Genomic DNA, 27,016 nt, shown 5'->3' with positions numbered 1-27,016 from the left:
AGTTTTAAAATCACAATTCAGGTCAAAATTGTTAAAAAGTCAATTTCAGTTGTCGGTAGAACAGCTTTTTTTTGGTTGCCACTAGAAAGTTAATTTTTACTAAGGGATTACAATTTTCAATTTAGATTAGTACTAACGAATCTTTATGCTGTTGCAGAATCCCTGACAACAAGAGGAGAAAGATTGGAGCTATTAATCAACAAAGCAGATAATTTAAACGCCTCAGTAAGTAATATTTTTTCTTATTTATTTTTTTATTATTGTCTTTATTTGCCTTATTTTAGTAATTACCTAGAAATGCACCTGTGATATAATCTTAAGTAAAAGTTTATTTGTGTTCTATAAAAGTTCCTTTGTTAGAATTATCTAACTTGCGAGATTCCTGGTTACAGAAAACTAAAATTCACTCTGAAAGAAAATTCGGCTTTTTTTGGTTTACTTAGAATTCTTTTCATTTTTACTTTTTGTATCTTTTTGTTCTTTTTCTTTTTACTTTTTTGTTTTTGTTTCTGAAGGCCCAAAGATAACTTGAAAGATAATATCTCCGGAATTCCAGAAGTCTATATTCCAGATATTTTAGAAGTCCAATGCATTCGTTAAATATTTACCCATGTTTCCATTGACAAAATCAATATGCAAAAAAAGATACGAACTAAAAGAGCGAAAAGTCCCAGAAAAGTTCTAAAGCAAAAAGATCCAGAATAGTGTATATTTTTTCTTTACATTCTGTTTTGTATCTATAATATTCCAAAAATCTGCCGAGTAAGACTTGGGAGAATATGGCGATCCTGAGAGGAGTGAAAACTGCTACAGAAACCAAAAACTCCATACTCTTGAATAGGGTTTGTTATAAATTTTGTAATAAAAGTTAACAAAAACTTTGTTTGAAACAGAGGATATAGTGAATGACAGGTTGCTAATGCAGTTGTCAGGATCTTTTCGTCTTTTTAGGAAAGAGTTAATATGACAATTAGAAACATATTTGGTACAAAAGACTGAGTCCACCAAAATTGTAATATAACTAATTAAAGCTGGGTAATATAACGAAAAGTAGTAAAAACAAATACCCTCATTGTCAGAATTCCTGGATCATTTTACCATCATAAGCGTGGACCGGATATCATCTGACGAAACAAGTAGAATATCAAATTATCACGTGATTTTTCGGTAAAATCGGTCTTAGCTTTACAAGAAGTATTTCCTTGGAGGGTTGTATTAACTGAACTACTACTACCACTAACAACTCAGATGGCAGCACTAAGCCATCTGAGGCCAACAAAGATACGCACGCTCCTTCTCCATCCCAATCAATCCAAAGCCTCCATCTAAACATTCTCCGAGGAAGATCCCATTTCCCTGAAATCTATCCTTACTACATCCTTTTACTCCTTTTACTTACATCCCATTTCCCTGAAATCTATCATTATTACATGCTTTTCGTTAAGCCCTGGACGGTTGGTTGAAAAAGACAATCTATGCCCATCTGTCATCCTTCATCCACAGAACGTGGCCTAGCCATCTCAACCTTTCTCTCTTTATAACCCTAGAAAGCGGGATTGAACCACAGTTTTTGTACAGCCTTCTGTTTAAAATACCGTCAGTCTGTCGGGTATACAAACAATCCGTAGGCAATTTCTCTTGAAAACATCCAGCAAATCTTCCTCCGTTTTTCGGAGCGCCCATGCTTCAAAGCCATACTTGACCACTGTCATCACTTTAGCTTCCGGTATCCTAATCTTAGTTTGCTGACTTATCTTCCTATTCTTCCAAGCTTTTTTCAACTTTGAAAAAACACCCTGGACCTTGGCTATTCTACTTTTAACATCTTCATTGCACGCATCGTGCTTACTAATAATACTACCAAGGTAAGTGAAGCTGTCCACTTGATTGATCTTTTCGCTACCTAACGTCACCTTTTCATATTCCCTTATTCCTAATCTTAGCGACTTAGTCTTCTTAACATTAATTTTCAAACCTATTAATTTTCAAACCTAGCACCAGCAACTCGGAAAACCTCTAAAAGTTCAATCTCCCCCCCCCCCCCTCTTTCATCTAAGATTCTTAAATCATTAGTGTAATCATAATCAGGATAAGTCCAGGAAAGTTTTACTTCCCCATTAGATTCCCTGTTCTCCCATTGCCCTTACTGTGCTCCTTAAGACAAAGTCCGTCAAAACGATGTATATAAATGGAGATAGGACACAACTCTGCTTAACTCCTGATTTAGTACAAAACCAGCTGCTAACCTCATTTCCTACCTTAACGGCAGCAGTATTATTCTCGCACAGGGATGGCGAGCCCGCGGGCCGCATGCGGCCCGCCGTAAATATCATTGCGGCTCGCAATATTCTGCGCCCTCATGATGCGCGCATATAGGAACATCGCAGATTCGATATTTCATTCTTAACAATGTTGTTTATCGATGTATATAGCCCAAGTATCATATTGTTATGCTGTATAGCCCAGGTATTATCAATGTATTATGTTATCCAAGTAGTCATAAAAACAGTGAATTACATTCGATCAGCATTTGCGCATCGACAATTTAAAGATTTTCTGGAAGAATTAGATTCTGAATACGGTGACGTTGTCTACTTCAGTCGAGTCGACATATTTAAGTCGTGGAAGATGTTTACAGCAATTTTATCAGTTAAGAGAAGAAATTGATTTGTTTATGAATGAAAAACGACAAAAAAAAAATCTGTGCCAGAATTAAGAAATGATGAGTGATTGTCGGATTTATGCTTTTTAGTGGCTATTGTAAGCAAACTCAGTGAATTAAATATATCACTACCAGGGAAAGATATCCTCATACTCGATACATTTAACGACATGCGAACATTTCAGAAGAAATTGTTGTTATTTGAATCGCTGTTGAAAATTAATAATGCTCACCACCAGTGTCGTTACTAGCCAAAATGTTTTTTTTTTTGGGGGGGGGGGCTAGAGATTTTATCGACTGGCGGGTCATTTTTAACGACTGTTCTTTTTCAATAATTAGCATATTGGCCGTTTTGAATACAATGTGTAAAATCACTGCACAAGTCGGTAAAACCGCTGCATTTACGAATCAAGATTTAGATTTCGGTACATATCATGTTACTATACTAATGCTGTTTATTTAACCAAATGGAAAATTGTTGCACCATCCGTAAAATCATGGCAGGAGTCGGTAAAACTGCTGCGTTTGCCGACCAAGTTCAAAATTTCTGTAGATGACATCTCAGTATTCTCGTGGTCTTTATTGAACTGAACAAAGAATTTTAGTGGCGTCGAAAAATCGGTGAGCTTCGTCCCACGATTTTACTGAACTTATTTGTTTGACCTAGTGACCAAAAACATTGGGAGGGCGTCCCCCCCCATACGTGACGGTCCTGCTCACCACTCTATTGTTGAAAGAATTTAAGAAACCAAAATGTAACAATTATACCAAATATGCAAAAGAAAAAAGAAAACTAGCAGATGCTTTTGAAAGCCGATTCAATAATCTAGGGTTGGAAAAAATACAAAAAAAATTTTGAAATATATTCCTCTCCTTTTCATGTTGAAATTCAGTCTGTCCCAGAATATCTCCGAAATGGATCTGATTGACATGCAGTGCAATAATGAATTAAAACGCATGTTTGAAAATTAAGAACCAAAAAAAGTTCTTTTTGAAAGATTTACGTAACAAAAGAAAAATATCCAATGTAAGAAATGTGACATAAAAAGTTGTTTGCGCTTTTGGTTCAACTTACACCTACGAATATTTTTTTTTCGAAAATGAAATTTAGCAAACACAAAACTCGCTCAAACATAACGATGTGCAAACACCCAAATTGAGATCGACTTGCAAAAGCTAAGTGAAAAAGTGGATAAATAAATATTGGACTAATGAAATAAATATTTTTCTATGATTTTATTTTTTTATTGGGCTATTTCTTATCGTTAGTATTATATATTTTTTACAATGTGCATTTAGTATCATTATTTTCATTATATTATCTATGCTTCTATATAAGATAATAGTAAACATAATTAATAAAAATTCATTATTTTTCAATTTGTCACTCCAAAAAATATCTACAATAGGTCTGAATCTAATATCGGTATTTATATAATTTTATATGCGTTCCGTGGAGTTACGATGCATTTCCAAAGTGGCCCGCAAGATAGCACATAGCACTAATCACTTTAGTATATTTATCTCGTATACCATACAAGGGCAAGACCTTTGCTAAATCATTTCTATCAGCTGAATCAAATGCTTGCTCATAATCTATAAAACTGAGGATTAAAGATGTTTGATGACTAAGGCTTGTTTCTATTAAATCTACTTTTAATTCTGGCAACTGAATTAAAAGTAGATATATAATCGCTGGAAAAATCCAGCAGTACCGAATTAGTGACTACACTTCACTACAATCCCCATAAGCATCACCACTCAGTCTACACCCCTTATTCAAGTGAGCACAGAGCAAAGTGCTCTTGTAATGACACTTAGAAAAACTGTTTGATTTGAAAAATAGCAAAAGATGGAAAATGTTTGCATACAATCCAAAGGGGCGGCCAAACTTAACTTTAGATTTAGCATGTTTTACCTCTAGGTTGATACTACATTAAGGCCTTCTGGTCCCAGACCGATTCTCTCGGTGGTACGGCGCGTACTCTAGAATCACTATTAAAAAAAATTCATTCGATGATTTTGGTTATAGAAACATATTCTCCTTGGAAGGTTTGATTAAGCTATAAATAGATATATTATGGTTGACAAAATCAAATATTCGAATTAAGAACGTGTACACTTTTCACTGTTAATTACATTTCTCCAAAAGGCTTTATCGCTTGATCTATTCCACGTATTCAAGCGAGCACGGTGCAGCGCTTTTATAATGATGCTTAGTCTTGTATTTAAACTTAAAAGCAGCACCAGAAAGAAAAGGATCACTAGCAATCCAAAGGTTTAGCCAAAATCTTGCTTTCGATTTTCTGCGTTTTACCTCAGGGTTGATTTATGATAAAGACTTGACTTATGGTCCCAGAACAATTCTCTCAACGGACACAGGGGTTTTAGCTGCAGCTTTTATATAAACAATTGCCTGTTAATAATGTGAGTTTAAGTCGCAACATCGTTATTATTCTTTGAATTTTTACTATTTTGAATAGAATGTTATCCAGGTATGGAAAACGTTCCAAAGCTGCCAGTAGCAGAATTCCAAAAGGTGCCAAATGTGCCTTAAACAATTTCACTAGGTCATGAAAACTGCCAAGTAGCATTAATACTATGCTACCCCACTTTTTCTACGGCGGATGTTGTCCGGAAAATGTGTTTCGTTTAGGCTATTTATCAACATCACCTGCAACAATATACATTTTATTTAGGCAAAGCACTAGTGTTTTTTTTTTTTTTTTTTTTTTTTTTTTTTTTTTTTTTTTTTTTTTTTTGTCTTAAGAATGTACACAGAAAAAAAGAAAGAATAATGTTGGGTAATATTGAAATATGTTCAGTTAAATCGTGAATAATAAATTAGAATGCAGTGACTGTGTGATCTATTTATTTTTTCTTCTTCCATTCTATTTCTTTCTTTTTTTAGAGTGTTACGTTTTCATCTACAAGTAGACATTTGGCAAGATCGATGTTCTGGAAGAATATAAAAATTTGGGTTTTCTCTAGTCTTCTGTTACTGGTATGTAATTCTTGAATTTGTCTTCGTTATCAGGGGCGTCCCGATTGGGGTTGGCGCAGATTGTATTGAAAATTCCAGGCTTTCGTAGTAGGCAATTACGGACGGCCAAAACGATGGTAGAATTTCGTTTCAGAAAACAGTAAACTGTAAAGTTTGGTAAGATCAGGTATTGCCTCAGTAAAAGATGTTTCTCTTCAAATATATCAATAAAGACTTTTTTTTCTATTAGTTGTAGGAAGCTTTTCTTACAGAAGTGAAGAGCGAAGTTGCCAGTTTAAACGAATAAAAACTACTGCTTGGCTGAGCACGTAAGATACATCTAGAAAACTAGCTAAAATAAAACTAACTCATAGTGTTTTCTAATATCTATAGGATTCTAAAATCTAGCGTAAGAAAACAAGAAACTAGTTTCTAGAATGAACCTACTCATAGTGTTTTCTAATATCTATAGGATTCTAAAATCTAGCGTAAGAAAACTAGAAACTAGTTTCTAGAATGTACCTACTCGTAGTGTTTTCTAATATCTATAGGATTCTAAAATCTAGCGTAAGAAAACTAGAAACTAGTATCTAGAATAAACTAACTCATAGTGTTTTCTAATATCTAGGGTAAGAAAGCTAGAAACTAGTATCTATACTAGATACTAGTATCTAGAAACAATATCTAAAGTATTCTATAATCTAGCGTAAGAAAACAAGAAACTAGTATCTAGAACGTACTGACTCAGAGTGTTTTCTAATATCTAAAGGATTCTAAAATCTAGCGCTTTACTAAAACAGAGCCTGCACAAGTTCTTTTTTAGTGAATTGTAATTGCGTACTAAAAGATACCAATATGGTGGTCGCTGAAAAACTATTGAGATATTTATCAATTTTATTTAATTAGTGCAGACTAGTTATAGAATTGCTGCTCCTAAAAACATCATTTATTGTGGGAGGGGGAAGGGGTCTATTTTGCGTTTTCAGTGCAACACTAACTTTTAGGTTTTTACAGATAATAGAAAATATATATCAAGTCATTTTATTTGATGCAGTTTTCTGGTTTTATCTTCCATAATCTGCCAGGCAATATTTCTTTCAATCTTCAGTTTCAGCTATACTTCTTTAAGAGAATCTCAAAGAATTTTTGTTTGTTTTTCGTTTTTAATGCGCAATAAACTTAACAAAATATTTTTGTTTAACTTGGGCAATGAAACTAAACAAATTCATCAAGGGCATTAAAGGGCATAAAAAGAAAGGGCATTAAATATAGGCTTTACTTCTGACATCTATTAAATTTTTGTACAAGATATGTGCAATTTTTACGCGTAAATTAAGAATCTGATGGGTATGCAAACATCACTTCCCTCAAGAATGTGTACATAAAAAGAAATTTATTATTTAATGAAAATGGAAATAAATTAAAGGCATTTTTTCATTAGGTATTTTCCAAAGTGTGTTGATTTTGTTTTCACTTACTAGGGGAGTGGAGGTGAGAGGGAGTATTGAAGAAAAAGAATTGTAGACCTCTGGGTAAAGACGTTCGAACATGGAGGTTACAATAGTACCTTTGGTGTGCTTCCCAGCCCTTCCACTCCAGAAATGACTCCAAAATGTTTCATATGGCAGTATGACGAACTTGTAAGATAAAAACTACTATTAATAATTACTACATGATATTCTCTTGACTGACACCATTTATGATGAACTTATCGCTTCTTTATGTAATCTTTGTAAAAATATTGATTTTATTTCAAATATTTTTTTTGTTAATTACAAAAGCACGTAGATGTGACAAATTCCTGATATTAATAACACGAGCTAGTAGTGTTATAGAAAAATGTGGTTTTTCGTAAAAAACAGATTTCATTTTAAAAATACTTTTTTTATTACAAAAGGTTTTTAACCACATTAATTTCCTTTAAAATGAGCCATTAAACAGCTCTCTACGATGTTGTAGTGCCAAGCTAGCTATGGAAAAAAGAAAAGTAAAAAGATGTGCATATGAAGAATATCGTGGTTGTTGCCACTTTTCTTGATTTTCAAGCCGATATATTTCCCTTGTTGCTCAAGCCAAGACCCAAGGGATGTCAAGTTTCCTTAATAGGGGTTTCGGACATGGCTGTTCTGATAGTGTCTTCTTTATTTGGTCTGATTCTAGTTTTAGGATTTGTGGGTCATTTCATTTTTTACTATGGAGCGTGATCGTCTCTTGCTAGGTTGGTAGCTACCGCTTCAACCCGGGTAGTAGCTTTTACTTAAGCCATTACATATCTCTGCGATCTTTGGAATCCTGCTAGTTTTTCTAGAAACGAAATTCAAAAACAACATACTGTGTAATGCTAACAACTATGGTATAATAACTTTTGTTTTTTACTTATGGTCAATTACCACGATGTGTTTGTGCGTCTCTTTCGCTTAGTTCATTCAAATCTAGCGGAAACACTTGAATGCATGCACTTTAAATCCTGCCCAATTATGAGCAAGTGTTAAACCCCCCAAGTCTGTAATCTCAAATTGAAGGTAACAAATTACTGTGAAAAACAAAATTCTTTCTTTTTAAGATGGGAGTCTAAAAATCTCCCGTGTAAGTTTAACACGATGAAAAATTGATTGAATCTCTTAGAATTTTCATTCCTCAGTATTTGGAGCCTCTTTGAGCAAAAACTTTTCTTGATAACAAATGACAAAAAATACGATTTGCTTAAAAATACGATTTTAAAGAGGTGGGAAGGAGCTTAAGACATCTTGCGAAGGGCTTAAGACTTTGGAAAATCGATTGACTATCCTAGAGTTTCCATTCTGGGGCAGTTTGACCTTTTTTGTGCAAAATTCGATATTTTGTGGCACAAAATGGCAGAAAATACCACTCTGGTGTAGTTTTTCAAAAGATGTGTATGGAGAGAGGGAGCTAAAAGCCTCTTATTTCGGGTCTAGACCATCAACAATCGTTTGGCTATCTTAGAATTTCCATTCTCTTGGTTTTGTTACTTAGTGGCAGAAATGGCAGAAAATACCATTCTGGTGTAGTTTTTCAAAAGATGTGTATGGAGAGAGGTAGCTAAAAGCCTCTTATTTCGGGTCTAGACCATCAACAATCGTTTGGCTTTCTTAAAATTTCCATTCTCTTGGTTTTGTTACTTAGTGGCAAAAATGGCAGAAAATACCATTCTGGTGTAGTTTTTCAAAAGATGTCTATGGAGGAGGGAGCTAAAAGCCTCTCATTTCGGGCTTAGACCATAAACAATTGATTGGTTATCTTTAAAATTTCATTCTCTTGGTTTTGTTACTTAGTGGCTAAAATGGCAGAAAATACCACTCTGGTGTAGTTTTTAAAAAGATGTCTGTTGAGGAGGGAGCTAACAGCCTCTTATTTCAGGTTTAGATCATCGACAATCGATTGGCTATCTTAGAAGTTCCATTCTCTTGGTTTTGTTACCTAGTGGCAAAAATAGCAGAAAATACCACTCTTACTTCACTTACTTCCGGCGGGAACCAGACGATGATCCATCCTGCCCAGCACCAATGAACGATGGGATGACTGACGTAGTCCAACACGATCTCTCAGCTGCAGCCTCTTCTTCAATCTTCAGCCAGTTTTTATCCCAACGACGTCCGTGTCGTCGGAAGCCACTCCAAGGATCCAGGTTATTCTTGAATGTCTGCCAGAGATTCTTCCTTTGGCCGCCTGGTCTCCGTTTCCAAGTTGAAAGGGGGTCGCAGATGAGGACATCGCGGGATATAGTTCCAGCTGGTCGTCGTAGTGTGTGTCCCAAGAATTTCAGTCGTCGTTGTTTTATGATTACCGAGGGGGGGGCCTTCTGGGCACAACCCCTTCGAACCTCAGCATTTGAGACCTATAGTATATGTCTCATGCAGCGATGGTCGAATACTTCTAGTGAACGTGTTTCTTCGGCCTTTAAAGGCCAGGTTTCACAGGCGTACAGCAGAATCGATTGAACATTTTCCTCGTTGACGCTCATCTTAGTTTTTATGCTAACTTCATGTCTATTCCAAAGCGCTTGTGAAGACACCCCATGCCTTTCCTATTCGAGCTCTAACGTCAGCCTCTGCACCTCCATTCGGTGTTAGGATAGAACCAAGGTAGTGGAACTCTTCAACAGTCTCGATGGTTTCGCCCTCTAGTTGGACATATGGGTGGTTTGGGCCGTTTGCTTTCATGATTATTGTCTTAGGCTTGCTGAACATAAGGCTAGATTTACTTTATGTATATGAAGCATTATTGAGCATCTTCTAGATCTCAATTAATAACTTACTCATTGTACACGCATTACATACAAAGCTGAGGTCTGCCAGGGTAATTACGTTGGACTTTCTCTGACTAATGACAAAGCCTTTGTGGGTGCAAAGTAAATTCGTCACTATCCAGTCTATTATTTAATTGAACAGACCTGGCGAAAGGGGGCACCCCTGTTTGACCCCTGACACAACGTCAAATTCCGTTGTTTCGCCGTCGGCAGTTCGGACTCTTGTGAGTGTAGACTCATAGGCTCCTATAAGTGTCTTGGTTAGTTTTGCTGGTACACCGTCTTCCACCTTTATGTTCCTGATCTTAGTCGTGATAAAGGAGTCAAAAGCGACAACAAAATCGATGAAGGCGACGATAGCAGAAAATTAAAATCTCTTACTCTGCTGTAGGGTGAGGCGGAAGGTAGGAATATTCTCTGGGCAGCCCTTGCCAGGTCTGAAACCTGCTTCTTCTGGTCTTGACAACTTGTCTCGGGCGTCCTTGAAACGGTTGAGGACGATTATGCAAGACCTTCATGGCGTGGTCGATTAGTGATATACCTCGGTGTTCGAGCAGACTGCCCTGTCTCCATTTTATATACCGGTAGTAGTACTGAGAGTTTTCAATCTTTTGGGAATTTCTTTGTTGTCCTTACCTTAACTAGCAAGTCTTTCAACTGGCATAATAGTGGGGGGATAACTTATACATCTTTTTTAATATTCTATCTTCGCCAGGGGCTTTGTTATTTTTCACGTTTTTCAGTGCCCGCAGAACATCAGCAAATGACGGTGGCTGTAGATCTATTTCGTAGTGCTTCTTTGTTACACTCTGAACATCGGGTAGATCAAATGGAGCTTTTGTGCGATTACGGAGCTTACAAAAATGTTCTTTCCACCTTTCGAGGTGGTCTTCTTCTGTCTGAATAAGGTTGCCTAGTTTTTTTTTCAGGGAGTCTGTGGAGATTGGCGATTTGCCTGTTGCTTCCCTCAGTAGCTATAAGATTTTTCTTATATTATGTGATTTAGCTGCTTTTTGTATATCAGAAGACATTTTTGACCAGTATTTCTCCCTATCGCAACGAGCAGACTGCTTTACCAGCTTGCGAGCGTTTTTTAGGGGTTCTTTAGGGCCCCTGAGAAGGGGTCGTTTCTTTTACACTAGCTCAGTTGTTTTGTCCGAGATCCTCTGGTGTAGTTTTTTAAAAGATGTGTATGGAGGGGGGGAGCTAAAAGCCTCTCATTTCGGGCTTAGACACCAGAGTGGTATTTTCTGCTATTTTCGCCACTAGGTAACAAAACCAAGAGAATGGAAATTCCAAGATAGCCAATCGATTGTTTATGGTCTAAGCCCAAAATAAGAGGCTTTTAGCTCCCTCACTCCATACACATCTTTTGAAAAACTACACCAGAGTGGTATTTTCTGCCATTTTTGCCACTAAGTAACAAAACCAAGAGAATGGAAATTCTAAGATAGCCAATCGATTGTTTATGGTCTCCCATAGATTTTGAAAAAAAAAACTTTTTTTTAAATGAAAACAAAAAAAAAACTTTCCACCCTCCCACTTTTTCGTGAATAGGTGCAAGTGCAAGCCAAAAATTTTTCTTTCCTACTATAAGACCTAAAAATGCAAAATTGTATGATTATTTGAAGAATTTTGTTCATTTTGCGAAAAACTAAATTTTCATTTATGGTGCTATCTACCTTGAGATGAGAAATTTATGAAAAAGCTATGATAAATGTATGAAAATTTCAAGTGTGAGCCTGCTGCCACAATTATTGCCCAATGAGACGTTTTCCGATGAAATACTTGCTATTGGGAGGGGGGGGGGTCGCCCACTTTGGAATGAGATTTTTCACATATGATTTTAGCTTAGTTTCATGACGACTTAGAGTTATTTTATAGGTATATTTTATAGTATTTCGTTTTGAATGGGTTGGCGGGGGGTATTTATTCTATAATAATAAAAACCCACATTTGCTTTGTACTAATTGTAGCAATGACGCCAATTTTTTTTTTTTTTTTTTTAAATTAAATTATTATTTTTTGGGACTTATTTCAGTTTTTTCGTTTTAGGTGATCATATACTTAATTGTTTCTATGGCTTGTGGTGGACTTGGCTGGCAAAATTGTTTGGCCTAGTTATCAACGTTACTTCATAATTACCATATATTTTGTTCTTGTTTTGTTTGCAGAGTTCAAGAATTGAAATTTTTCATTATGTTAGTTACTACTATTTTAGTTTGTCTGCTCACTATTTTACTTCGTTTTACGTTCACATATTAAATGTCTGACATCAATACCGTAAATGATCTTTCCTTCAGCAGTAGACTCTTACTAGGAGGAATTTGCTTAGGGTTGTTCCAACTGTTCACCATAGCCATTAATCTGACATGCGAAAGAGGGAATCTTGATGTCCAAGACGCCCCCACAATTACCATGGATTTTTGTTCTTTTTTGTCTGTATAGTTGAAGAATTGAAATTTTTGATTATGTTAGTTACTACTATTCTAGTTTTTCTGCTCACTATTTTACTTCGTTTTACGTTCACATATTAAATGTTTGACATCAATACCGTAAATGATCTTTTCTAGCAGCATTAAATTATCTTTTCTAACTGTATATATTCTCTGACTCTTACTAGGAGGAAGTTGCTTAGGGTTGTTCCAACCGTTCACCATAGACATTAATCTGACATATGCAAAAGAGGGAATCTTGATGTCCTAGACAACTCAAAATTTTCTTATTTATATCTAAAGATATCCAGATAAAGTTAAAATTGTCAGCTTAGAAGCACCAAGTATAGTGAAAATGTAATCTGATCGTTAGAATTGGTTAAGTGTGAACTCATACAACCATGTATATTTTGAAAAAGTAGGAGAAATCGGGAATTCATGTTTTAATGAAAATGACCTCTTCGTTGTTGTAGGGGTACAAACTTAAGAAAATGAAAGAAAAGTGGTTGACAAAAACAACAAAACTAAGCTAAAAACTAAAGTACGAAACAGCTTAAGAAGATATAGTTTTCTGTTGAAGGTTTACTCACCTTTTGGAACCATCAGATTGTTAAGATTCAAATTTTTACGGACGAAAAGCATTGTCACGTTCAGATAATTATTTTTGTTTATTTATTTTCACGGTATGGCAACACTGACAAAAATATGGTACTGCCCTCACAATTTCCTAGTGTAGTCCTGTGTTGGTGCATGTGGGTTTGATCTCATCCTGGTAATACGGGATCCAACGTTCGAACTCCGATGCAGCAACGTACTGCGATGCTAACGGAAGGCCTAAGAACCTAAGCGTCGTTAATCCAAAACAAACAAACTTCCTATTTTTGAATTTTTTTTTTTTTGAAAATCGTGGTTCTCAGGCATGAATAAACCCAAGATGCGTTCAGGAGGAAAAATACTTTTATCTTGGTATTATTTTAAGTCAGGTACAGATTAAAAATCATCTTACACTGAAATGCATATTTAAGCAAAAGGTCCACAAATATAACTAAAGCCCTTGGACTCGAAGCTCCTTTGATGGATAAACACAAAACGGTCAGTTGCACCTGGAGAGTTTTCAGTAGTCGGTATAGTTCGATCTTTTGGAAACATTTACAGACTCACTTTTGAATGATTTTATTTTGGTAAGATTTCTGCTGTATATGATACAACGCTTGAGTGGACTAATGAGGTTCAAGGGAGTCCACAAAAAGTGACTTCATGCGTAACTACGTAAATGGAACGCCTATAACCATGGTTCGACAGATTTTATTCAACTTGCCCTATTACAAACAGTAACATATCAAAATCTTTCGTTTATTATAAATTGAGGCAACATAAAATTGTATTTCAGTTTTATGCTTACACAAGTAACTACTACCAATTATGCTGCTTAACCTGCATGGTTGACCTGGGTTGGTAGGCCATAAAAAAAACAATAGCAAGAAAGATGGCGGCACCAAACATACGCAAAGTTGACGGTCAGGACGATTATACTAATTCATAGTAGAGATAATAGGATACAACGGTCCCTTACAAAGCAATTCTTTTCTGTTTTGAGTTTACAAGTGTCATTTTTTACATGGTTCTAGAGGACAATATTATATATAAAAAAAAAAAAATATTAATAACGACCATAAAGTTGTTATACATTTTGAAATGAACTTGACTTTGCATCAGGCAGTAACCTGACTATAGGTCGGGCTAACTTTAGAATTGGATTCATCCATAAAAAAATCCAATGAATATTTCTACTTCAAAATTATGAGTTCGTTAGAAATACTGGACATTTTCATTTCAAAATGAAATACGTTGTCATTGAAAATGACTTGGTCTATAGGATCGACCCATTTTTTTGTTTCGAAGCATCGGTCGCTTCTGGATGGTTAGTATACCCATTTCTTTAAGGGCTCCCCACAGAAAAAAATACAATGGGCCAAATCAAAATTGCCAAAACAAGCGGTTGACATCCCTATTTTAGCTAACATTGTTTGGGTGGCAATAATAATTTTAAATTCAGAAGCAGTGTGCGGACGATGTTTATTTTAGCTGAGTGGCAAGTGGACCCTTCTTCTTAATATCAGACATACGTATGATACTCTCCAATTGTTGGAAAAGTAAATCGTCTGGGATAGCATGGCAAAGTTCGTTATTGACAGTTAACGGTGGCTAGTTACTATAGCTCTATGATGCTGCTAAACCGAAAACCACACTAAACATTTGCCCATTCTGGATGCTTTACTTTTTAATATTCATCTGTGGATTCTTTGATCTCTAAGTGCGATGATTCTGCTTATTTTCATAGGATCCGAGATAGAAACATTGTTCATTGGCAAACATCATTTTCTGATACAAATGCGGGTCGTAAACGTTATCACCGTAATTATTGTAACGTCGTTGTCATTTTGTCACGTTATGCATAAATGTCAAACACAAACTAAATTTCTGTCCATACTTCAGATATCAAAATACTTGGAAGTTCAAGTCTCAAATAGTGAGGTCCACCCTTTACATCGTGTTCTTCTACTTTTAATAGAAGCAGAAAACAATATTTTCGAGATATCCTTGAGAGTCGATTTTTGTCAAGTATTTAAACAAGAAAAATCACAACAAAAAGGGGTTTTAATAAAGAAGAAGTTAGTCCGAATAATGTTTATGGTGCTCAGCAGAAATTAGTTAAAGAAAGGTAAATTTGGAAGATAAATTATGTTTTTCCCCTGATATTGGAAAGATACATTATATTCGAGGAGTCAAATCCTCTTGACATATGAAGTGCTAATCTCGGCACAGGGGAATATCGCTTGAGGAACAATCAAAGGCAGGAGAATGAAGTTCACCTGCTAGTACCAGTAATCAAGATATAAAAGAAAAGCTATACTTTAAACAAAAATCCTTCAATAAGTAAAATCACTAATTCCCTCAAAGGCTCAATAGCAAGAAAAGGGATCGCGAAACAAGTTTCTAAGCATTAAGCTATAAGAACATAAGCGATCATATGAAGGATCGCTTGAGGAGCAACTAAAGGTGGGAGAATGAAATTCATTTGCTAGTACCAGTAATCAAGATATAAGAGAAAAGCTATACTTCAAACAAAAATCCTTCAATAAATAAAATCACTAATTCCCTCAAAGGCTCAATAGCAAGAAAAGGGATCGCGAAACAAGTTTCTAAACATTAAGCTATAAGAACATAAGCGATCATATGAAAGATCGCTTGAGGAGCAACTAAAGGTGGGAGAATGAAGTTCATTTGCTAGTACCAGTAATCAAGATATAAGAGAAAAGCTATACTTTAAATAAAAATACTTCAATAAATGAAACTATAATCCACAAAAAGGCTCAATGGTAAGAAAAGGGATTGTGAAACAAATTTCAGTCCTTAAGCAATAAGAACATTTAAGCACATACTATTAAATATTTATTAACAAAAAAGAATAGAGAGAGAGGGTGTTCATTTAAGTTTAACGAACATACAATCCAAATCAAGAAATGCGGAACTCTGCAGACCCAGAAAAGTCATAAAAACAGACATATGTAACAAGTTACCGATTTAAGTTAACATGTAAAAAATCAACTGCCCGGCGTTTGAAAATGCAAGAGGAATGACAGACCCGTGCCATCGCTGAAAGTACATTCCATGCTATTGAAAGTGTCACTAAATGGCTAAAACTGAACCAAACGAATATGACGATCTGTTGGATACACAAATAGGAGGCTGGGAAATAACGGGAAGTTCTACATAAAAAAAAACTTTCGCATGCTGACCAATGGTCTGCGTTGTGCAGGTACCGATCCCCTGATTCGTTCTTCCTCCAGATTTCTCCAGGTACCCCTATAGAGCTGGGGCTACTCCGGCTGAGCTTACAGAGTATTAGCATTGACCCCCGTCCCAAACAAAATAACCAGCGACACCAGAACCCAAACCCCTGACCTCAGGGTTTCAAGTCCGGAGCGTTCAACATGCCCTCGTGCAATAGCAAAGGAAGTAAATGCAAGGCCAAAAAATGAACGAAGTTCAAGAGGGGTTCAACGGCAGATAGAGTTGCAAACTTTACAGTTAGTCAGTTCTTCTCGTTAAGCGACGCTATACTCCACACATTCGACTGAGAAGTCGAAGTTGCCTGGGAAGGACAATACGAATTATATGACTGGATCAAGGTGAAGAAACGAAGCCGCATGATAGATCCTGGGAAAGTATGCTTCAGCTTACTAAATATGTCTCAATTCCTAGGAATCTTAACTTTTAATGTATTCATGTGGAATCGCTAAACCACTAATAGCTGACGAGTAATGGACGACTCTCCCTTTATTTTGCGGAATGAGTACTGCCTACCCAAGCCAGTCTGAAGCCGGCGGTTGTGGTTCTTGGGATGAGGGAAAAGAATGATGGGCATCTTGGCACTACCAAGAAAGTTTCTTCTAAAAAGAGGAAAAAAGAAATAGGGAAGCTCTATCTCAAAATACCACGCCCGATGGCACCAATAGCCCAGCACCACTAGTTCTTTTTGGGGGAAAGGGGAGGGAAGTATTGGCTTTTGTGGCTGGAATCTCAAGTCAGTTTTATGAATTTTCCTACATCATAAATAATAAATCATATCCGACCCTAGAGCAGAAAGGTGAAAAGGGAAAAAAAGGTTGAGACACATTAATTTGACCACACTTTCAAAGGATAACCAAAGAATATACCCCAATCTGTTTGAAAAGGATTATACTGGATTATTATTCGTGCTGAATATTGACACTGTTAGGTAAAAATATTGTAGGAACTACAAATCTGCCTCTTTCATTTACTTTGATACAAATGATCAGTTTTTAATTTAATCTCTACCCACTAAGAAGATAATAAAAGATTTGTAAGGCCAAAGATTCCCCTCGCACAGTAACATCTTCAGCAAGTCCTTCAATAGGATAGCTAGCTTTACGAGCCAGACAAAATTGATCGCCCTGGACCTAACCAGTAACTTGTGAGTAAAGTCAAAGAAGGCAGCTTTGCATATAGTGCATAGCTCAAGGACCTACATTGCACTTTTTCTTTTGATACTAAATGTTTTAAACATATCACAGCTTCTTTTACCCAGCGTTTCCCTTTGAAATCCAAAATCCCTGTATATTCACCTCTTAATGAAACAGAACTCATCCTTAAAATAGATAGCAAAATGAGGAATGCATGTGATTATTCCTGAAGATTAAATATCAAAGACTTATAGTATAAATTGAAGGATTATTTGGGCGAAACAAATTAATCAAAACTTTAGGGATTATTTGGGCGAAACAAATTAATCTTCATTTTGGAGGATGATTTGGTGTGAAACTCTGTGGTCGTTATAATACACAAGTTCCATTTGAACAGTGTTGTAAGGTCCACTACCCCAAGCCCCCCCCCCTCCCCAACTTTCCCCCCCCCCATTTTTTTACACTTTTTTTTGCGCGCATGAGACACAGAAGGGACTCCCCCCAAATTTTTGCACCACCCCCATTTTTTCTTAATACTTTTTTTGCACGCTTGAGACACAGAAGGGCTCCCCTCCCCCCAACTTCTTGCCCTCCCCTCACATTTTTTTTAATACTTTTTTTTGCGGGCTTGAGACACAGAAGGCCCCCCCTCCATCCAAGTTTTTGGCTCCCCCTGGATATATCATTTCAGATCAAGTTCTCTTCTTAATATTCCTCCTAAAATCTCTGTGTATTCACCTCTTAATGAAACAGAACTCATCCTTAAAATAGATGTGATTATTTCTGAGGATTGAATATCAAAGACTTATAGTATAAATTGAATGAAATTTATCATGAGGACAACCTGAATTTTTCATTCCTGATGCTGTCTCATGTGTCGGATCAAGTTGGATTTCTGAGCAAATCGCTTTACGCACCTTCCACATGCATATTGGTTTTCCTGATAGTGAATTCTCATATGCTTAGTCAAATCAGATCTTTGAGTAAAATTTTTGTTACATATTTTGCATTCGTAGGTCTTTTCCCCATTGTGGAATTTCATATGGAGTATCAAATGGCACTTAAAAGTATATGTCTTTTTACATATTTGGCATTCGTACGGCTGATTCCCAATATGAGCCCTCATATGATAAGTCAAATTTTGATGCAGAGAAAATTTCTTTTCGCATATATCACATTCATATAGTTTTTGCCCATTGTGAATCGCCATATGGCGGGTCAAATCAGATTTGGAAAACCATATCTTGTGGCAAACACTACACTCGTATTCACCATTGTGGACTTTCATATGCCGAGTCAAGTTAAACTTGTTAGCAAATTTCTTTTGGCATATTTTGCATATATTCAGTTTTTCATTATTAGGAAAACTGAAATGCCTGTTCGGATTTGGTTCACCAGGGAAGTTGAAGTTTGTTTCAGAAGAGCAGTCTTCATGCAGAGCCTCATTATTGCAGACTGGTTGACAATACTTGATTTCTGAAAAAAAACACATTTCAATTATTTTGATGTTATGGTTAACAAAACCTTAGAAAGGTGAAATTTATCCTAACAACTATTAAAGAAACAAACTATTTTGAATAAACTAAAAATATAAATAAATATTATAAATTATCAACTTCACATTCTGATTTATTATATGTACTTCCCACATCGCAATTATAATCAATGATTTATTTTTGTGCTAGAATTCATTCCAAACTTCAAAAGAATCAGGCCCCGTCCAAATTTTAATTGTGATCCATGTTTATGAATAACTAATAATGTCTTATTAAGGGCAGGATTACAATTCTGCCCTTAATAAGTTCTGCCCATATTATGCATACACTATATGTAGAATCCTATCCGTTTTATACCCTTATAATAAATAATTACAGTAATTTATTTTCATGTACAAGAATTGTCAAATAAAAATCAAAGAGTATGGTTTCCGAAATTATCTACGTCATATTTATGTCAGGATTATAATTCTTGGTTGAATAAAAACTGATGTAGAGGTTTCAAGGTCCTATTAGTAAAAATGTAGAATTGTTTATTTTTTGCCTAAAGGAAGATCATGGATGCCTGTTTAATTTTTTTTTCCAGGGTTTCATTAAAACAAAAACCCTTGATTATTAACTTAAGAGTGAAATTTTTGTTGGTGCATCCTCTCCCCTTCCTAAAACTATATTTTTCTTCTCTTAAAACTTTATCTGCAGCATCTCATAGTCTAAAAAGTAGCTGCCTTCCGATCACTTGAGCAGTAGAGTGTGGTCTCCGAAATTATCTATGTCATATTTAGGTCAGGATTATAATTCTTGGTTGAATAAAAACTGATGTAATTATACATACACTATATGTAGAATCCTATCAGTTTTAAACCCTTATAATAAATAATTACAATTATTTATTTTCATGTACAAGAATTGTCAAATAAAAATCAAACGAAAATACATTCTTTGATATTGCTCTTTTATCTAAGTGACATTCTTTGATTTTGCAACTGATTCACGGTTAAAATAGAAGAGCAATGTCAAAGAATGTATTTTCACTTGATTTTTATTTGACAATTCTTGCAAATGAAAATAAATTACTGTTTCTATTTATTATCGGGGTATTTTCAGAACACTCTAGATTATTTATACAACTCCATTAGTGTACTCTAATACCAATCAGTAAGGCACAAAGTAGTTGAAGACCTCTTCAAATGGTCCCTTAACAATTTGCATATTTCTTAGTAATTCGTTTTTACTTATTCATTTTTCATTAACGGTTTTTATTTTACATTTCATTATCATCAAAAGTTATAATTAGTTATAAATAATCCACCTTTTGATGCCATTAATTAAGACCAGTTGACGCCGAAAGCACCTTCATAATCTTTATGCTGCAAAATCCAGAGCCTGAAATTTTACTGCATCTTTAAAATTCTTCGTCTTCTTCTAACGTTAACTGGCTTTTTGAGTCTTCTTCTTCTTCTATTTAACAGCAGGCGGGCTTTTCAGTAATTATATTTAGCCCTTTTCCTTTTGCTTCACTCTGTGGGCTACAGAGCTACTGGCTTGATTGCCTCATATTTATTAGATATTTTCAGATATCTTTCAGTAGATCTGTTAGATATCTAGGAGTTCAAATATAAGATGATAGATGTCGATTTCTATGCTCTGTGTGCAGGTATAGTTGGCTAGGCTCTTAGCTGATAGTGAGATTTTGTGGTGTTTGAAGCATTTTAACAGTTTACAAAGCAAGGTATGTTGTGCAGACGTCAGCATATTACATTCAAATAGGCAATGGTCAATTGTTTCATTATTCATATTACAATGCCTGCAAAGAGGGGACAGGAGAATTGAACCACTTATACGAGAACTTAAACTTATACGAGAATGCAATAAAATTTAGTCCATTTGTTCCAGAACGAATTCTATGATAAATTTTAGAAAAATTCTTATTGGGAAAGCGGGAAAGGCTAGGATTATTTTTATTAAAATTAGTATCTTATAGTCTCCTTCTGTAAATATCTTTAATGGGGATTGGTCTCCCACTTGGCTGGTCAATATTTATAGCATTTTTTGCTATTTCATCAACTTGATGATTACCACTTATACCAGAGTGGCTAGGAATATACTGAAAATAAGTTCTTATGCCACTTGAAGCAAGATTATCTATAATACTGATACAATGATTAGTATCAATGTCCAACTTATACTGAGGAGCTGAGGCCAGCAACTCAAGGCATGATAAAGAATCGGAATAAACTATAATATTATTTGAATTAGCAATCAAAGGTTGGTTTTCCATAAGATGTTCTAATGCCATGATTATGGCATTTAACTCAGCAGACATTACAGATACATTATTATAATCTCTTCCCCATTACGATTTTCGGGCGATAAACGAAGGCACCACTTATTATCTACTCATTCTTTTTTGAACCATCAACAAATATTTGGAAGTGGTTTTTAGAGGTAATTTTATTAAGTTCAGCAATTTTGTTCTAGAAAATACAAATGAGGCTTAGACCTTTATTCCACTTTGAGAAATCAGTATTTATTATGGTAATTGACCAATTCAATGGAGGAGATTGGGGGAAAGTAGGTGCAATAGACTTTGCAGGTACAGGGAACTTCTTCTGAATATTGGCATACTCATTCGCAATGCCTCTATACATGGCTAAATTTCTTAACCAATTATGTAGGGTGTGTGAGCTGTTTGATTCAATTTTTGTAAGATCTTTTATCAAAAGAAAGATACATTTCTCCCTCATTGTTGATAATCCATTCTCCATAAGTAGAAACTTAGTGCTTGTGGGTTTTCTAAGACCAAATATGAGACGTATTTTTTAGTTTTATATTGTTTCATTTTTTTGTATCTGGGTCTTTACAAATACACCATAGACGATGAGGCCATAGTCAATTTGGGGTAGTAAGTGTGACTCATAAAAATGGACTAAGGTTTACTCTTTACATCCCCATTGTGTGGAAAGAAGTATTTTTAGTATATTTATTTTTTTATAGCATTTTTTTATTGAGTTTGAAATGTGGAGGGGGAAATTAAATTTTTAGTCGAGCATGAGACCTAAGTAATTAATAAGATTATCTTCTGGAATAGTTGTTCCATTTAGAGATAGTCTTGCATTAACATGATTTCGCTTTCGGTGAAATTGGATTATTTTTGACTTGGTAAATTGACTTGGTTGAACGTTGACCAATTTTTCAAATTGGAAAAGTGACTTTTGCAGCTTTGACTGGGATATCTCAAAGGTGTTGCAGATAACCATAGCACCAGATCGTCAGCATATTGTAGATTCGTTTGGGGGAGGTTCATGTCTCAGAGATATAGGGCAAAGAGGAGGCAGCTGAGGACTGCTCCCTGAGGAAGGCCTTTGGTTATTGTCTTTTGGGGTGAAGAGGCTGAACCTACACAAACAATAAAACTTCGCAATTCTATGAAAGATTTTATGAAATATACTAGCTTAGGGGGTAGTCCAAGGTTTGCAAGTTTGTTTAAAAGGATTTGGTGGTTCACATTGTAATATGCCCCTTCAAAATCTAGGAAAGCTACAACTAGGACATTATTTTTTGAGAATGATTCATTTATTGCATTTGTTAGCAACATGAAAGCATCTGTTGAGGAGTGATGTTTCCTGAAACCACTTAGAGTGTGAGGGATCATATTATTATTTTCAACAAACCAGAGGAGTCGGTAATATATCATTTTATCCATTATTTTTCCTATCACAGGAGTAATCATTATAGGCATATAAGACTAACGGTTATTTTTGGGTTTATTTTTCTTTAGGATTGGTAGGAGGGACGAACATTTCCATATATTGGGGAACATAGAAGAAGCCCAAGCATGATTATAGCAATTTAGAAGTTCCTGTTTGTATGAAGGGGTGAGATTCTTTATCCATGTAGGGTGTATATTGTCATAGCTGCCGCTAGTCTTGGTCCTAATATGATGTATTGCATTATTCATTTCCTAGATTGAAAAAGGGCTGGTTATATACTCAGATCCTGGTCGTGGTTGGTAACTTGGGTTCATAGGGATTGGGGATATTTTGCTGCAATTATTTGATGTTAGCTTATTAACAAAAAGAGTGGCAAATAGCTTAGCTTTTTCATTATCATTGTCGTAATGGGTATTATTATGTATAAGCTCATACAGGAGTGGGTTGGGTGAAGTCTTTTTCCCACAGATGTGGCTTATAACTTTACGTATAATTGGCTCATGTGTTTCTCTGGAGAGATTATTTGCAAGATTATTCCAGTAGTTATATTTAGCAGTTATTATAGTCCTTTTTAGATTAGATTCTGCTTGTAATTTTTTTAAATATGTAGTAGGTGATGGTTTTTTATGAATGTTCTCCTAGCTGCCTTTTTTGTTCTCCATTTATTTTGACACTCATGTGTACACCATGCTTTGGGACTGTGTTTAGGGGAGGTTTTCTTGGGTGTTGTCCTTGGGTTAGCATGATTAGCTATATTTATTAGCAAAGATGCCAGAACTTCGGCAAGTGTGTCAACTGTTGTGTTTGAAATGCATGAATTTTGGGTGAAACTTGTAACTTCATCATTTTGCTTATTTTGGAACATAGGCCAATTTGCTTTAGTGTTGACATATCTGGAGGTATGTGATGAGGTTTCAGTAGGTTCATTCAGGGAGCAAACGATAGCAAAGTGGTCAGTACATAAACTGTCAATTTCATTTACATAAATTTTATTGAAAATATTTAATGACACAATTTTTAGGTCAATTGCAGAGAAGCTGCCACTTTTGGGGTTGAAATATGTATTCAGGTTTGGAGGGTAGCAACAGCTAATTCAATATTATTTGAAGTCATACGCTCAATGAACTTACCAGCTTTATTTGCTGGTTTATTCCCCCACAAGAGGCTGTGGGCATTGAAGTCTCCACAAATTATGATATTTTTTAACATATTAGAATTATTTATATAATTGAAGAAAATCCATGGCAATTGTGGTTTGGCTATTAGCTTTATAAAAGATTATTGTGTAAGTTTTGGTATTATTCAGCCAAGTAGTGACACCAATTGTTTCAAAATAATTGAAAAAGTTATGAAAGTTGATGTAACAAACAAGTGTTATATTTTTAATTAATAAATCAACTCCATCTCCTTCTTCCTCTGATGATCTATCCTTTCTCAGGATAGTATATCCAAGAGACTTAATTTGTTGATTTTGGGTTAAATGAGTTTCCTGGAGGCAAGCAATATTGATGGATTTATTATTCATAAAAGATATTAGTTCATTTAGCTTATTTTCTGTGAGTGATCTTACGTTCCACTGGAGTATTGATATGTGTTGTGTTGTTAATTTATTTTTCATATAACTGTGTATCAATGTTCAGCTTTGTTAATAGTAAAGCAAGATCTTTTTTTGCTTGAATGAGCATATCATCAGGGATGTAGATTTTTGCCAATTCTGCAATGATTTTTGTTTTCTGTAGTTGATGTATATTCATGTTCTCGACTGCATTCCAGTTTAGAATGAATAAGCATATATTTGGGGATTGCATGTTTAGTTGTGCATCCTGTTTTTCAGTTAAGGGATTAATTCCAGGTAGTGTTTCTGGTTTGTTTCTTCTTGGGAGGGGGGGCCAGGCTGACCTCATCTCACTGGACAAGGAGGCTTGTTGACTTGGTGATTCTTTCTGATAGGGAGGTGACTTAGGGGGCTTAAAGGATGGTGTTTTATACGAGTTACTTGATACCTTGGGGGCGTATGACTGGAGGGTGGTGGTTTGTTTCACTACGGGCTTTTTTTGGTATGGTTTGACAGCTTATGCTCCCATAGATGCAAAGGGGTATGCAATGGCCTTTTCTGTTGCTACTTTGAGTATTATAGTTATTTTCTTATATGCGGGGCATAGGGAGTTATTTGTTGATTCACGTGGGCCTTTGCAATTGATACATGTAGGCTGAGTGTTGTTGCAAGTTGTCAACTCTTTAGGATGGAATGCTTCACAATTACTACACGCTAGGAGAATTTCATTGCATTTGTTTGTTGTTTGTCCCAGTTTGAGACACTTCTGACACTGGGTAGGCTTTGGTTTGTATTCCTTGTGCGGTTTGATTTGCCCAAATAGGAATAACTTTTCTGGGATATTAATTTTTTCATTCAGTGTGAATAAGAGGGATCTACTTGTTTTTAGGCCATTGGAGTTAGGTTTACAAAGTTGGGTAATATTTTCAACTGGGATTGTGTTTCCAGAACCATCTGAGAGACCTTCTTCTAACTCCTGAATCGGTCTTTCTGGGGGAACATTATAAACTACTATTTTGGTTGGGGATTGTTTTGGGTTCCATTTAGATGCATTAATTGGGGTATTCAGAAGGGATTTTAGATTAATTATTGTGTCAGCTGATTTCTGATCTTGGACAGCTATTAGCAGAGATCCATCACGGTGAATATTAAGAGAGAACATTGATTTTAGCAATTTGAAAATTGCAACTCTTATTGCATTAATCTTTTTTATTTCAAAGGAGGTATTACGAGAAATTTTAAGGTAAATTCTAAAGTTGTGGGGAGGGAGGATCTTGGGTAGGAATGCGAAAAATGTTGTCGGTAGAGAAAATTTTTTTCCTTTTTTTAGAGTTACTAGAAAGAACCCTTTATAACGTATCATCGGAAGCTATAGTAACGTAAGCCCCTAATTTAATCATTGTTCTATTCTGAGAATTAGAGCTATCATGTGAAGTTTGTGATATTGAGCTTGACTAGCCAAGATGAGTATCAGTTTCACTGGTACTTGAAGTGTGGTTTAGGGAAACTTTTTTTTGGAGGAGTTCTTTGCATTGTCTATTAGAATAAGCTTAAAACTAGAACAAGGAAGAACATTACAATTATAAAAGACTGCCTTCACTCTACTGTGGGTAAAACTTCACCATCTACAAAAGAAACACCACAGTATGGCCCTGAGGAGGATTTGAGCACGATTGGTTCGGTACAACTACTGATAAATCGAGATAATAATTCACAAGAAATTTATTTTAAATTTCTTAAAATGTTGCTGCTGTGTGACCAGTTAGCGCTCTTTCTGCTTCTTCGTCTTAAACGGAGTATTATGCCCGTGCCGCATCATAGTGACATCTATCGATAAGGAAAGCAAAATTTCATGAATGGCAAGGCAATTTCTTTATTTTAGCGCCACACTTGTATTTAAAAAGCAAAAAATTAAAATTGCCAGAAATTAGTTTAATGAGTTTGCACAAACAGTAATTTGTGTCCAACTGTTCTTTACTAATATTAAGTCTTCGTAGCTTTTCTCAGATTCCTCTCCCAGGCAGAAAAACCGCCGTTCTAAGTTTCCATCTTTTGCAGCTTTAAAAATTATGCCTTAGACCTTGACTCTGATTGGTCAGTCAAGAAATTTTATGTTTGAAAGTTGAACAATGTTCAACTCGAGAAATTACGAACGGCGAACATAATTGGCGCTGTAGTCGTGCGTAATTTTGATTTTATCGACAAGTGTGACTATAATGTGGCACGGGCATTATACTAAGACTGTTTGCTGCAGTTTATACATCTTGTAGTAGCTCTTTGGAATTTAGGACCTGGACTGTCAATTCGTATATTTCAAATTCAATACTCTTTGAGAAGGCCTGGTAATGCAGGCTTTTCAATGAAGGTTAAAGTTTGTTGTATTTGAAGTAATTTTATAATTCCTCTTGAAGAACACATGTGATGACTATTATTTAATACCGTCCTGCAGGAAAGGCGGCACCCAGGGTTTTTTTTCGGAGGAGGTTTTACTCAGATTTTTTTTTCGGGGGGGGGGGGGTACACAAAAAAACCTAAAAAAAAACGCATACAAAAAATGTTTATATCCATTTTTGTTACCTTTTTACGAGTCAAAAAAATATTACGGGAGGGGTTCAAACCCCCCCCCCTCTGGGTACGGCCTTGCCTGCAGGTGATGTTTTTACATTGCATAACCTATAATATTGGGAGGAGGGACGGATACCCGTCGAACTAAGGATTTGGTATGAGACACCTTGCGAATTTAGGCCATTTATTTCTAACAAAAAAATCCCTCGGAAAGATGGACCTCCCACTTAGCTGGTTAATACTGAGATAATTTCTCGTAATTTCATCTGTACGATGGCTCCCCATTATTATCAGTACTTCCATCATCTTCGACTAGTTGGAGGTTTCCCAAATTCTCCGACAAAATAACTAATCC

At 35.6% G+C, this 27,016-nt stretch overlaps 2 protein-coding genes across 7 annotated transcripts in view; one reads left to right on the top strand and one right to left on the bottom strand.

Moving 5' to 3' along the window:
- The window catches only part of Vamp7 (Vesicle-associated membrane protein 7), a 100,092-nt gene extending 87,901 nt beyond the window's left edge, over positions 1–12,191 (top strand). For all 3 annotated transcript variants that reach the window (XM_089104936.1, XM_089104937.1, XM_089104935.1), the window contains exons 5-7: positions 158–225; positions 5,574–5,666; positions 11,968–12,191. In XM_089104936.1, coding sequence (XP_088961062.1) covers positions 158–225; positions 5,574–5,666; positions 11,968–12,033 — 227 coding nt within the window. In that variant the 3' untranslated portion in view covers positions 12,034–12,191. The remainder of the gene's footprint in view (positions 1–157; positions 226–5,573; positions 5,667–11,967) is intronic.
- Positions 12,192–17,985: 5,794 nt separating this feature from the next.
- The window catches only part of LOC148941025 (uncharacterized), a 56,041-nt gene continuing 47,010 nt past the window's right edge, over positions 17,986–27,016 (bottom strand). For all 4 annotated transcript variants that reach the window (XM_089104821.1, XM_089104824.1, XM_089104822.1 and 1 more), the window contains one exon: positions 17,986–18,811. In XM_089104821.1, coding sequence (XP_088960947.1) covers positions 18,189–18,811 — 623 coding nt within the window. In that variant the 3' untranslated portion in view covers positions 17,986–18,188. The remainder of the gene's footprint in view (positions 18,812–27,016) is intronic.

The sequence above is a fragment of the Artemia sp. Qi Xiang Cuo genome, chromosome 19 (genome assembly GCF_049724085.1).
Source record: "Artemia sp. Qi Xiang Cuo chromosome 19, ASM4972408v1, whole genome shotgun sequence".
NCBI classification, from domain to species: Eukaryota; Metazoa; Arthropoda; class Branchiopoda; order Anostraca; family Artemiidae; genus Artemia; species Artemia sp. Qi Xiang Cuo.
The sequence above is the reverse complement of the archived record's forward strand: the minus strand, read 5'-3'. Positions and strand labels throughout refer to the sequence as shown.